This window comes from Culicoides brevitarsis, unplaced genomic scaffold (assembly GCF_036172545.1).
Source record: "Culicoides brevitarsis isolate CSIRO-B50_1 unplaced genomic scaffold, AGI_CSIRO_Cbre_v1 contig_63, whole genome shotgun sequence".
NCBI lineage: Eukaryota > Metazoa > Arthropoda > Insecta > Diptera > Ceratopogonidae > Culicoides > Culicoides brevitarsis.
Window position 1 is genome coordinate 9,861 of NW_026973447.1, and position 15,140 is coordinate 25,000.

At 32.0% G+C, this 15,140-nt stretch overlaps 1 protein-coding gene across 1 annotated transcript; it reads left to right on the forward strand.

Moving 5' to 3' along the window:
* Positions 1-9,968: 9,968 nt before the first annotated feature.
* On the forward strand, positions 9,969-14,084 carry LOC134836563 (zinc finger protein jing homolog; the record flags this gene model as incomplete). The annotated part of the gene is made up of 4 exons (XM_063851751.1): positions 9,969-12,814; positions 12,873-13,011; positions 13,234-13,414; positions 13,480-14,084. Coding segments are annotated over 4 exons (3,584 nt in total), but the record flags the coding sequence as incomplete, so codon positions are not given.
* Between the last annotated feature and the right edge of the window lie 1,056 nt (positions 14,085-15,140).

Sequence of the window (15,140 nt, forward strand, 5' to 3'; positions counted from 1 at the left end):
ATTGAGTCTGTTACTTGCATGATTCTTCATAATTTTACATCAATTGACCACATGCATGAAATTACCAATCGGATGTACTTTGTATACAACTTCTATGCATGTTGTTAAAATAATAATAACTTAAAGTTTTAAAAAAATATATAATAATGTTGGTTTCATCTTTCTCTTTTTAACATTTTTTTTTTGTATGAATGTTGTTATTATTTATATTATAAAAGAATTCTTGATAATATTGATTTTCCTTATTTTATTATTAAGAAAAAAAAATATGCATGAAAAAGTAACTGATGGATGATGTTGGAGAAAAAGTGTTACGGAAATGGCGCTTCAAACAATATAATTATTACCTCATTTAACAATTTTTCGAGCAGATTGCGAATATTTGTCTCGTCACTCACATTGAATCATCGCTACTGATTAAATTGATGATTCAATTCAGGTTTTTTTACAATTAATTTCAACGAAAAATGATTGATTATCATAAAGTGTCCCCCTCTTTGAGTGCGAAAAATTATTCCCAGGACCTTTGTAAAGGTTATTTTTTTGTATGTCAGAAATCTTTTATTATTATAGGCGCTATTATTAATACACGGGAACCCTAAAATTATGATCCTTCGTAAACTTTTGTTGGCAAAAAAGGATACCTGATGTGTCCAAACTTTGTCAAAAGGATCATTCATTTTGTTATTTTTAATGTTTTATTATTATTGCCCTACTTTTTTGTCTTTTTAGCATATTTTAAATAAAATATAAATAATATTTCTGTCATTTGGGAACATTAAGCATTATGTTCAACCAAAAAAAATAATTGTTTAGAAAACATTTATTACCATTTCCGTGTAAATGTTCGTTATTATCATAAGCAAAATTCATCTACCTGATAAAAATTTCTTTTACAAAAAAAAAAAAAAAAACAATAAGAAACAACATGCTTAATGACTCATTTCATAGAAGGTCTCACTTTCACAAAAAAAAATGTTTTTTTTTCCAACTGATAATATTAAAAAATTAATCAATCAAACGACACTCGAGGCGATAACCTATGTGTGTGTTGTGTTCCCGCTCCATTTTATTATGTGCGAGCTCCAAAATTAAGTGATAAGCCAATTTATGAAAACATGTGGAAAAAAAAGCGTAAAGTGTCAATATTTGTATATGATAAAGTGTCATCGTCGTTTCGTTCGTCATTCCCATCCGTACAAAGTATGATTGAAAAATCATCAATAATCTGGTCAAATGTTGAGGCGGATGAATGAAATGCATACCAACATAACACAAAACAATATTGAAATTCATCCAACCGACGGCTTTACTATCCCTTCAATTACGTACTAATTTAATATGGAACGTAAAAACATGATATTGCTCTCTCTCTCCTGAGTCGTTTGCCGCACTGTAGAATTTTTTTTGCCGCTGAAAAAAACATTCGGTTAGTATTAAATGAAGAGCATGCGTTCCAGATTACTCCTGTCTGTTAGTCGGTCTCTGCTTTTACTTACTCGAAGTCAACTGAAACGTTCTAACGATGTTCTTTAGTTCGTTTTTTATACATGTTTTGGGTAAAAATATCTTTTTCGTACTCACATTTGTTAGCAAAGTCGAAAGTGTTTACGTTTATTGACGTTGTTAAAATTTTAATTTAATTTACATAATTTAGATCTTTTCGGAAAATTAAATTCTGTTTATATCTCCGCTGCTTTGTTGATACAGTGGCAGAAAAAATGTTACGACAAACACTCCAAATTTTGTATGTGATTGTAGTATAAATAAAAAAAAAAGTTGCAGATTGCATTTGATTTACGTACATTAAATATTTATTAAGACATTTCCAGTTTTTTGTTTTTATTTGAGTTCCCTTTTTTTGTTACTTTGAACTTTTTCTTCTTCTTCTCAGTCTAGACCTTAATTTTCTCGGAAACATTGTAATAATAAAACAACTTGAAAACAAGCAAAATCAATGTTACTAAACTCTAATGAAAACTGATGTTGCTACCCTTCTTGATTGACTTGCGTTCGGTTTTAAATCGAATTAAAGGAAGAGTTTCCTTCCCTTTTCTTTAAGTCATGAATAACTTATGACAGATCATGAACGCTATGGTCATCAATCAGCTAGTTTATTCATATGGAAGAGATTTTAAACACAAGTTAAAGTTGAATTTAATCTCACAAGTGAATAATTTACAACAACACCGCGCAAGTTGTTCGACCGGATATTTTGAGAAGAAGTTTTTTTTTTTGAAGTCTTTTTTTGGTTTATTTATACTGCTTTCTCGTTGCATGTTCATGTTCTTGGAAGAACTTCAATTTTGATTAATATGTGCCACTTTTTCTTTATTCCCGCATCATCACTCGCGTAACATAATACCTCATCATAGTCATGTTTCGTGCTTTTTCTCATGTTATTGTGTGGAATGAAATGTATTATTATATAAAATATGTTAAAAAAGCATTCTTTCTCAAGATGACGATGAGATGAGATGAGTTTAAGATGGGATCGAGGATAAATATTTTTGTTTGAAACGACATGAAAAGGAAGATAAAGAAGAAGTATAATGTTATTTCTATAAATTTTATACATTTTTCACTTTTCCTCTCGGTGTATTTTTTTTTATCTTTTTTCTTGTTATACATTTATATATATGTTACGACATTAGCATGACAGCAACTATTTACACAAACAAACAAGCATGATGAATATTAAAGATAAAATTTATATCCTTAAGTTAAATAAAATGTATATACATATTTTTTACATGTGCACGAATGAAACGAAAATCCGCTAAATTTTTATTACTTTTTTCGTTGTGTCTATTTGTCATCCGTCACACAGAAAAACGGATCGAAGTTGAGTTACGTGCTCAGCATATTTTCGCTTACTTAGTATTATTATTTTTTTTTCAAGTACCTGTTCTACGGTATTTTAAGTGAATATGAATTGAGTAGTATCGAGCGCAAAAGAGGGATATATAAAGGCATTTATTAATTATGAATGACTCTTGTAGTAGAATAGAATGAAGTGAATCACAAAAATATACATGTGACTTTGCGTGCATGTGTGTATTAAACAAAACTTGTACTTAGTTGAGTATCAAGTGCATCGAACTCTCTCTCCTTCTTCTTTCGTTTTTCATTTATTAGGCCGCTCCAAATTTATTTCGAACTTTTTGTCCCAAAAACTTTTTTTCAAAATGGGGGGGGCAAAAAAATAAAAAAAAAAAATTTGAAATACTTTTTCATACAAAATGACAAAATTTTAACAATTTTTGATCAATAATGAATATTTTAGTTATTTTTATGTTATTTACATTGATATTTGATAATTTAAAATGTATCTCAGAGTATTTCAAGATAAAAATTTAAAAAAAAATTTCGTAAAAAAAATTGTCAAAAAATTTTGAAAAATATTTTTTTGGAAAAAAATTTTAAAGAAGAAAATTCATGTTAAAATACGATTTTTAATACAAAAATTCTTTAAAGTTAAAATTTTTTTAAAAAACTTTGGGAAATTCCTTGAAAAAATATGAAAAAAGACCAAAAAATGGCCAATTTTGATGAAATTTTTAACTTTTTTTTTATTTTGCCCCATTGGATTTTCGACTTTTGAAATGGCGCATGGGACAAAAAGTTCAAAAAAAAATTTGGAGCGGCCTTGTTGTTATTGTAGCTCAACTCCGTATGAAAAAGGTATATTTCCTCGTACGTTTGAACAGAAAAGTTCAAAGACAAACATGCCAAACGCTTGAATGCAATTCCGAGACCTAATTATATTCATCATTTATCATGACGACAATGACGACATTCATATGCCGAGCACCCTCAGTTATTATTATAGCAACTTTGATAGAAATTGATGATTTATTCATACACACTTCTATTTACCTTTTGTTCGTTGTTGTTGTTATTTTACTCCGTACCCGGAATAAATGTCATTCGATTTTCTTTGTCGTCGATAAATCCAACTTTAAATGCCCACTAAAATCGCTAATTAACATCGTTTTATTACAATTTGATTTACAAGCCAATGCCAGACATGACGATGCGTTGAAACAAAAGAGACGACGGGCTTAAGGAAAAAACCATTCATTCACATGCTGCATCATTCGAGCCATTTCCGTACGTTTATTGTAAAATATTACCGCGCCTTTGCGCTGCTATTACAGCAAAAACAACATTTTAACATCGCAATGATAATAATAAACAATAAAAAAGATGCGGTGTGTGAATTTATTGCCACAGAGGGAACGATGCGAATGCAAACAATCAGACACGAAATTATTTTTTTCGCGACGGTCAATGAGTGCTCGTGTGTGAAAAATCTTAGATTCGTTCTGACCTCAAATGCGAGCTTCAAGCAATGACGTTAAAAAGTTAAACACAAAAAAAAAATAAATCAAAGAATTTTATGACCTTGGTTGAAAAAGTGCATTGACCAGATCCAATGAATTTTATAATATTTTTTTTTATAACCACTTGATGTGCCTCAGCGCTGTCGAGACGTAAGAAAGGAGATGAAGAAGAAAATTACGACGTAGTTTTTACCTGTGTCTGCTTTATCATCATATGTTTCGAATCGAATGCACGTCTTTTTGTCGACGTCTTTTGTTTCATTCCATCTCTCATTTTCTTAATGTTCAGCTTTTTTTTGAATGTGTACATATTTGTGTGGATGAGCATCAAAGATTTATGTTTAAAAATTAAGAACAAACACACACACAAAAAGCGAAGGAGAAGGAATACGTGACTGATTACAATGCTGCATTGCTTGAGCAAATTCATGAGCAACTCATCTGCAATCAAAATTTTTTCCTTCTTCTTCTTTTATTTTTAATCAAAAATGCTTCAACAGTACACGGACTTCCGTTTTTTTTTTTCGTACATCAAAATTCCAGCAACTTATATCCGCTTGAGCCCACACATTTTATTCATTTGTTACTACTGAGTAGCTGATGAGAAATAAAAACTCGAGATAATTGATCATCTCTTTCGTTTTATAGCTTTCACATTCTATTCTGAAGATTATTATGAAAACACAAATTCTTGTGGTATCTTTGTTAATGCGCCTATAATCCTTCCTTTAATATTCGATGAACGAATGAATTTCGTTCCGTTCTTGCTTTTTGATTCCTGAATGAATAAGGCCGCTCCAAATTTATTACGAACTTTTTGTCCCAAAATCTTTTTTTCAAAATGGGGGGGCATCAAAAAAAAAAAAAAATTTGAAATACTTTTTCATACAAAATGACAAATATTCAATAAATTTTTGACCGATGATCAATATTTTCGTTGTTTTTAAAGTATCTTCATTGATAATTTCTTATTTAAAATTGATTTTAGAGCAATTCAACTAAAAAATTGAAAAATAATTTTTCACAAAAAAAAATTTGAAAAAAATTTTGAAAACATCAGTTCACTGATTTTTGAAAAAATATTTTTAGAGAAGAAAATTCTTTATAATATATCATTTTCAATGCAAAAAGCTAAAAAAAATTTAAAATTTTTTTGAAAATTTCTTGGAAAATCATTAAAATATGCCAAAAAACGGTCATTTTTGATGAAATTTTTAATTTTTTTTTATTTTGCCCCATTGGATTTTCGACTTTTGAAATGGGGCATGGGACAAAAAGTTTAAAAAAAATTTGGAACGGCCTAAATTAAAAAAAATACGCTCAAGTAAATTTCTGACAAATGACTTGCACAATCTCAACCGCGCGCCGTGTGAATGCGTAGGCAGGTTGATAACCGCAAAAATATTCAAAACGTGAATGAACGTACTGAAATTTTCTGAGAAAAAGGCTCGATTCTCGACAAAATAAATAAAATTTGTAGATAAACTTATTACACACGGGGGATCGAAGGCGTCAAACACAAAGTAAATACACATTAGTCGAGCAACTTCAAACAATTCCCTCTCTTTAAACAATATTTAGACATTCTAGACAAGTTTCGTCGATTATTTTTATGCGTGAATGAATCGCTTGCTTACACAATTTTCTGCTACATCATTTACATTGATTGACCTACCTGTTAATTTTCTTCTTTCTCACACACACATTCGTTCACACTGCTAATATGAACAGTAAATATCAGTTTCATCTATCTTGCTGTCTCGTTTAATTCCGTATTAAATACATTTCTCATGAACATTTTTTACGTGCCATTTGGGTGATTCATCTTCAATGTCTTTATTATCAGAAACTTGTTCCTGCAAACAAGAAAAAAAAAAAATAAAAAGAATAGAGACATTTGGCGAAATTTTCAATTAAGTCTCGTCGTCTGTTGTTACGAACTCCATTGTACGTTTTCATGACAAAAATAGCCGATAAACATGCCAAGTACAATTTGTTGCGACTCGACTGATAAAAGTGATGATAAAACGGCATGCGGCAGTACGACGCAGTGAAAACGCGAACCGACAATATTTACAAATTGAAACGATTTTTTTTTTGCTCCTTGCGACGTGCTGCCTTTCTCACACTCTGCACACAACTGAGACACAAGACACCCAACGCAGCGCAGTAATTCTACGTAAAATATTACTTTAACAAACAAACCGAAATGTACTGCAAAGAGATACTTAGAAAGGCATTATATGGTGTCAGGATCAAGGAAATATTCTCTATTTATGTAGTTCTGTAGTGTGCACGAGTTGCGCAGACGACTGTCCTCAAATAAATGTTTGATACTGCGATACACATATACCGCTAATATAAATGTTTTATTATGTACGAACATTTTCCCTTTTTCACTCTCGTTACGAATGCACGGCACGACAAGTTTCTTGTTACAGTTACTGCAATCCTTTTAAACTCCCGCTCATTCTCCTTAAAATATCGTAAACGTAAAACGTGTCATTAAATAAAGGTTCAAGGATCGAATTATTATTATTTTTTATGAAAGTCAGCATACGAGTTCATGCATTCAATTCCATAAAAAGTTAAAAACAAATAGAATTGCTCATTCAATATTCAAGCTTTGATGCCTCTTTAGTGCCTTTTTGCTTGTTGTTTACCTCTCTCGCACTGTATTTTTTTATTTTTTTGTCTTTCCTTTCATTCCATTTCCAACTAGATAGATATGCATTTCATATATTTTACTCGCATGACACGGTTGAATGCCCTTTATTTTGCATACACAAACATAATTGCACACAAAAAGGCACTTGTTACGTGCTACGATGCTTTTCTGACATTAAAATGACGGAATTTCAAAGGGAAACATGACACAGTTCTTATGTTTTATCATTATCATTATATATAATGGGTTATGCGAAAATGTTACAAGGCGCCTTTCTTATCAACTCAACCACTCACGGAAAATAGGTTGCATGTAAACAAAAATTGTATAGATAAACAAACACAAGTATGAGTAAAAGAACAAACAAAGAACTTTTTTTTTTGCAAATATAAACATATTATATATATATGAATATTGAATACAAATATGACAAAATTGTAAAATATCAAACGGATATTATTAATATTATTATGGGTCGTCTGTGCCGACTTTGAGACAATATTATTATTATCGTGTAGTATGAACAAACAAATGATGATATTGATGCATGTCATGTCAATAATCGTAAAAATCAATGAGGTTTATTATTATTACTCATTTTTTTAAAGTAACTTTTTTTTTCAAAAATTTTTCATTTTTTTAACAAAAAAGAGTTTGTTTGATTAACATATAAATAATAATGGTCTTCCTCAGGAAATGTAAAATAAATATAAAGAACATTATTGTTATGATGTTTGACGAAAGAAATTTTGTATGGCAAATATTTTCACGGAAGTGTTTGAACAGAGAAATTATGTTGTAACATTTCAATGTTATACTTTTATTGTTTCAAATAATTACTTATTAATAAATCATAATTAATTTTTAATAATATCATCGAGTATAAAATCATTAATATTTTCAATTAAAATAAAATTATTATTTTCCGCAAAAAATTCATTGAATCAGCAAGCAAACTCGAATTGTAGTGTATGCTTGTATTTTCATTTTGACAATTAAGCAAATGAAGCTTTGGATCTAAAAACTCTCCGATACATAAAATTTACATACATTCATACAATTTTGAAGAAATATTTAATTGTGTATTTTCATACTTTTCAATTTTCAAGCCTCATAACCATCAAAGTGACATTCAAAAAAAATTGGTATTTTTTACGTATTTTTTACGTATTTTTTTACGTATTTTTTTACGTATTCTTTACGTATTTTTATTTTTATTGAGATTTGATAATTTAAAATTTATCTCAGAGTATTTCAAGTTAAAAATTTAAACAAAACAATTTCGTAAAAATAACTGTCAAAAAATTTTGAAAAATTATTTTTTTTGAAAAAAAATTTAACAAATACAAAAATTTTTTAAAATTGAAATTTTTTTAAAAAATTTAGGGAAATTCCTTGAAAAAATATGAAAAAAGACCAAAAAACGGTCAATTTTGATGAAATTTTTAACTTTTTTTTTTATTTTGCCCCATTGGATTTTCGACTTCTGAAATGGGGCATGGGACAAAAAGTTCAAAAAAAATTTGGAGCGGCCTTATCAAACTTTACAAGGCAATCAAAGATAATTTCCGTATTTTTTAGTAAGAAAATCATGCAAAATCCAAAATTTCGAAAAAATCAATTGAAACTTTTGTTACAGATGACAAAATTTAACAAATGGAGTCTTTAATTAATGCTCAAGATCTAAATTCTTTGAAAATTATATTTTTGTTAACAATCATGTTCTATATGAAAATCATGCAAAAAAATAAACAAAGTAGAATATGAAACATATACTAAAAATATATTTTTAAAAATATAAAATTTAAATGGAATTAATTTGAAAAATAATTTCTGAAGCAATTTTTTTATTTGTAATATATAAACTTGATTGTGCATTGAGCTTCGTCAGAAACACACAAAGAACATTATTGGCATAATTATTTATTATTATTGTTAAACGCTGTTCAATGAAGGACGATAAATCAATTAAAGGTGTGAATTACGTTGCTAATACGGTTATTTATTATATTGTCTGTGACGTTAATCCGTCGTAATGGGTCATTGGTCTTCTTTTCTTACAAATGCATGTTATAGCTTTGTTTACACTTTTATTACAAGAAAGTTTTATTTTTGTTTCTCGGAAGGTTCTTTTTGTTATTATTCAAAAAGTTACAACGAAACTTTCAATGTAAATTATTAATAAAGAGAATCTCCCACACAATTGATGATTTTTTTTTTTAATTGAAATATGATCTCATTTTTGTTTATAAATTTATTTATTTATTTATCACATGAATTAATAATAAATAAACAACTAAGAAAATAAAAGAAAAATACATTTATAAAATTGCTAAAATCTATCCATCCGTATTCATTAAACGATAATGTTATTGTTTATTTATTTTTACATGTGTTTCCATGCGGTAAAGGATTGAATTGATTGTTTTATTAGAGAAAAGTGTTTTATTTCTGTACAATGAATGGCAATCTACATATGTTAGCTAATGATAATGTGGTACAAATTTGATTAGAACTTGGAGCAATTTGTCCTTCCTTATGTGAGCAATGTACGGTTCGTACGATCGTTTGTTCATTCATTACTTTGCGCATGACCCAACATTATAAAACACTCTCTCACGTTCGTCTTCCTCTCCTCGATTTCTTGTTTACCGAACGAATGAATAAAAATAGTAACACGTTTTTCTACTGAACTCGGTTCGTTTGCCGTTCGGAGTAACATTTGAGAGGGAATTTTTCGAAGTTGTAAATGTGTTGGTAAGTGCAACATAATCATGTTTGTGTGCGTTCGAACATCGAATGAGAGGAAGAAGAAGAAGAGCAGAGCTTTTATGTTAGAAAAGTTATGTTTGTTTGTCAGTGAAGTGTTAATAAAATTTTGGAGAAATACGGATTTTATGAAAGAAAAAAGTGATTTTAGCGTCAAATTTTGTGTGAATAATGTCTGAGTAAAGACGTTGATGCGCGAGTGTTAGGTAGAAATAAGTTTAAATCGGAATTTCTTGTACTAATTCGTGTTTTTCTTTTCGTCTTCTTTCTTTGCAGTGGTGTGGCTACAAGTTTGAGCACAGATTCAAGTACTGCTTCGTCCGATACATCGGATCCTGGATCTCCCTATAGTCCGCCCTCTTTAGGGGAAACCGACACAACGCCTACCGCAAGCTCAAGCCCGCAGCAAGCTGCTACGCCAAAGAAGCAGCTGTCGCTTCTGCAGAAGCCTCTGCAAAAAATGCCCCCGCTCACACAAACGCTCCCAACAGTGAATAACAGATTGAATCAACCGCAAAATCAACCTCATCAATGGCCATGGAACAACAATAACGTTGCGAAAAACGACGATAAAGCACCTAAAATCAATGCAACTACAAATAACACGACACAAACAGCGTCAACGAACACAGCGTCGACGCAAGTAACAAACAAATTGAAACGACAAAGTCTCGACAAGGGCGTCGGCGAAGGATCTGTCAACAAGAAATCGCGATCTACGAGTATTGACGTCAAAGCGCTCAATAGTTCGTTACCAACTACTACTGCCAATAAGAAACTTACGACAACGCCTCTCATTGCAAAGAGCAAGTTTGTGGATGAAACTGCCAACACGAAAATCACGGGATACTTCAAGACACAAACGAAACCAACGCCTCCATTGAAGAAGGAAATGTCGAAAGTCGTAATGCAAGCTCCTGTCCCACCGTTGACGGAACTCTCGAAGCCTCCGCAGAATGAAAATCTCAAAAAGTATTTCAATATGTTAACGCAGCAATCGTCAGACAACAAATTGAATGGCATCAAAGTAAATGATGTCGATGTTCGTCCCGTAACAACAACTGTTACGAACTCTTTGGCTGTAAAGAAAACCATCGAGAAGAAAACAGCCAAAGTTTCTCCGATGATCAACACGAAGAAGAATGCTGCGTTACAGAAACAGGCGAACATTGCGCCAAAGAAACCCGTCAATATTGCGCCTCGCATGCCAAAGGTAAATACGATTCAAAATTCTCCCGCTCCAATTACTGCCAAAAAGTTACCAACCAATCCGCAAACAAACGGAACTCCAAATGGCAAACAACAATTTTTGGAGCAAACGATAAAACAAACCCCGACTGTTTTGTTGACAGCAATTCGTATTCCGACAACACAAGCGCAACAGCAAATGCCTCCGTTACAACCTACTCAACCAAATCCCTATAACGCTTCGCCAAAAGCTCCGCAAGCCAAAGTTGGTCCATTGTTCTCCGTGATGCCAAATTTAGTTCAAATTCCGAATTTAGTGCCAACAGCAAAAGCACAAAATATCATGGCAAATAATCAACTCGCTGCACGTTATAACGCCGCAGCGCAATTACTCATGAACGGAGCTGTTATCAAGTTACAGCAACTTTCGCAAAACAATGGAACAAATGGTCCAACAATGGATTCGACAGTTTCGAGTACGAGCACAGCGCCCGGATTAACGCCTGTGAAACCCTTAATGACTCCAATGCAAGCTGCTGTTGCTCAAGTTCAAGCCCAAGCACAAGCACAAGCTCAAGCACAGCAACAACAAAAGCAATTACAAGCTGCTCAACACTTTGCAGCGCCTCAATTGTTCATAAACACAACTCCCGGACTCTATTACAATACATCGGGCATTCAAGCAATGTACACATTATCGCAGGGAATGCAAAATATCCCTGCTTTGCATCCCATTCAACCACAAACGGCGAATGTACTTCCGAATATCAACACGATACTGCCAACGCATCATCAGAACACGCCGCAACAATTTAGTGCTGCTTCGACTTCGGTAACATCAAATACTCATGTTGTTACTGTTTCTCAACAAAATCCGCCAAATTTGGTTTCTACCATGACGACGTCATCGCAAGCGTCTCAAGCAAACATTCCAAAACCCGCAAAAGCCTCGAAAATCCCAAAGCCCGCTCTTGTTTCGACAACAATTCAATCGCCTGCGCAATCAGTAGTTACCCCTGTAGTATCTTCGACAGCATCAAATACATCAACATCTGTTGGATCTCAAACAACTTCGACTTACAAAAGTAACAAATCCAACAATATTGCTGCCTCGCCTCCGAAATCTCCCGCTACAGCTCTCATCGCAACTTCTGAGCTCCCTAAATTGGTGCCCGTTTCGCTGAAAGTCAATACTGCCTTACCAATTACAACAGTTCCTGTTACTCCCCCGAAAATATTGCCTCCGACAACGACAATTGACTTGTGTTCGCCAACAACTCCCATGCTATCGCCGAAAGAGAAGACTCTCTTGCTGAGTCCTACATCTCCGCGAAGTTTGGTTCTCGAACGTATCAAGTCAAAGAAGCCAAGTATCGAGATAAATGACGATTCGACTGTAACAACTGTCGATTCGGAAGTCAGTATTAACATATCAGTGGAAGAATCGCTCGCAGAGAAATCAGGTCTCACGCCAAATTTGCCCGAACGAAGCAAAAGTCCCATTTTGACGCAACCCAAAACGATTAGATTTCCCGTCGATCGTGCTGCACGAATGCGTATGGGACACAAAGGATCTCGTCGAAGTGATAATTACTCGGATGGCGTATGTAATTGGGATGGATGCAGTGAAAAGTTTGACAACAATTCCCTTTTGTTGGATCATTTGCAAGTGCAACACGTGAATCCACAAACAGGCCCGTATTCCTGTCTTTGGTCTGGATGCAAAGTTCACGGAAGAAAATCATGCTCGCGAACATGGTTAGAACGACATGTTTTGCCTCATGGCGGTTCAAAGACATACAAATGTATTGTCGATGGCTGTGGAATGCGATTTGGATCACAGGTAAAAAAATTTTAAGTTTTATTTTATGAAATTTAATTACAAAAAACTATTTCAACAGCTTTTACTTCAAAAACACGTGAATAACCATTTTAATCGCGGAGAGCATGCTAACAATAAAAAGAACGCAGAACCAACAAGTCTTAAATGTATCAAGAAAAATGGAAAGAAATTGCGATATCGTCGTCAACCATGGACAGGTAATAATTAAAGTTCAATTTTTCATCCAATTTTACCATTAGTAAGATCCTAACAGGTTGAAAGGGAAATTTTTCTTGAATAAAAATAATTTTCTCTTTCCCCTTTTTCCTTTTTTCGCAATATTTTTCAAATAGTTCTCAAAAAGCCATGCAAGTTTTGGCCTCAAATCGTATCAAAAGATCTTTCGCATGATTCTAATCGTTTTCGCTTCTACATTACAGCTCGTCGTTTCGATTACTTCGATCTCGGAATGATGGAAGGTCTTCAACACAGATTAATGCTTGCTGGAGTTCTTTCTACAGGCCCTCGGGGTTCAATTACATTCAAAGGGCGCCCATTGGGAAAACGCATAACTAAAGAAGGAACAGCTGAGGTTCTCGTCAAATGGTTCCCTGTTAACATGTAAGTTGAAAATTTTCTTTAAAATTCTTTCAAAAACTGAATTTTCGTTTTTTTTGTTACTTTAGAATCTCCGATGAATGGATTCCTGCTCCAAAATCGCTTCCCATAAAGCATGTCGAAATAAAATCGCTAAAGTTGTCAGAACGTATTGAATTGCAAAAGTATTTGAGACACGTATACAAAGTGAATCAACATAATCTTCAAATATCCGATAAGGATACAGCTTACAGCAGTTGTAGCTATTCCTCATCAGCATCTTCCGTTTCGGGATCGTCAGCTTCGTCGTCTTCAATGATGTCGTGCGACAGCAATTCCGTGTCATCTGCTTCTTCGTCGATGACAGACAACAAATATGCATCATGTAATAGCAGTAGCACATACTCGAGAACTACGAGCAGTCATCATGTGATATATTCCGCGGTACACACAATTAAGAGAATGACAAAAAAATATCGGAAACCACCAAGAACAATGCCATCGTGACCTTGTTTTAAGAGGAAAGCTATTAATAATAGGAAGTAAGGCTCTTTTTCGGTATAATCGTGTAAATATTAATACTTTAACGACATAATAATCGTGTGTGAAGTAAAAAATGCAAAAAAAAAAAATCAGAGATAAAGCCTTTACTTTTAGTTAAATTAGTTCAAAATTAATTTATATGCTCAGTTAATTAGACAAAACTCTTACTTTTTTCGTCGAAAAAAAAAACTTAATGATATAATGAAATTTAGAAAATAATAACTTTAGAAAAATAATTTAATCGATTCGGTGCTATGTTAATTTTAAATATTTTGAATTTTTTACAAGGATTTACAATTATTTGTGACTTGAAAATTTTCGTATTTTTACAACATTCTTTTCTGGTTAAAAAATTTGATATTGAAAACAAATAGAAATTCAAACTCAGGTAAAAATCGCCTAAAATGGTCCTCCTGTGCCTTTCGACCTGGAAGATTAATCAATCAAGCATTAATATCAGATTAACAACTTTTCTAAAATTCTTAAAAATAACAAAATTTTCTCATCACAAATTTTTTGATTTTCTTAAAAATAATTCAAAATTGATCTCATTTAATTAAAAAAAAAAGCTAAATTTGCTAAAATATTTAAAAGTCGGTGTAATAATAATATGTTAGCTTTAAAAACTATGATTATTATCGTTAGAAAAACACAAAATTTATACAATTGAGCGACATCAAATGAACAACTTAACCTCAAATCCACAAGATTTTCGGCTTAAAACATGACAGTTTGGCGGCATCTTATTATTTTCTATACTCATCCTCTTGCAAAATATTATCAGAAAAAAATGAATGTTAATAAATATTTATACATAATATGATTACCTATAAATATCGATATAATTAAAAATAATAATGTTTAAAGTAATAATGTGTAAAAAAAAAAGAAATCAAACAACTTTGGCAATGTGAATTAATAATCAAAATTCATCAAAAAAAGAAAAAAAACAAAAGGGAGTCAACAAACTGAAGCTTATCTCATGACCGTTTTAATATTTTCTAAACAAAAAATATATGTATATGTTTAAAAATGACATTATAATATGTGAATGTAATACTTCTTTGTAATAAATCGTAGAAAAACACACACGTCACTGCCAAATATACATACGACTGATTTTGTAAACGAAAAACACCATCATCGGCGCACGCGACGAATAATTTTAAGAACTTTTTAATCATCATGGAAATGTGCTTTTTCTTAA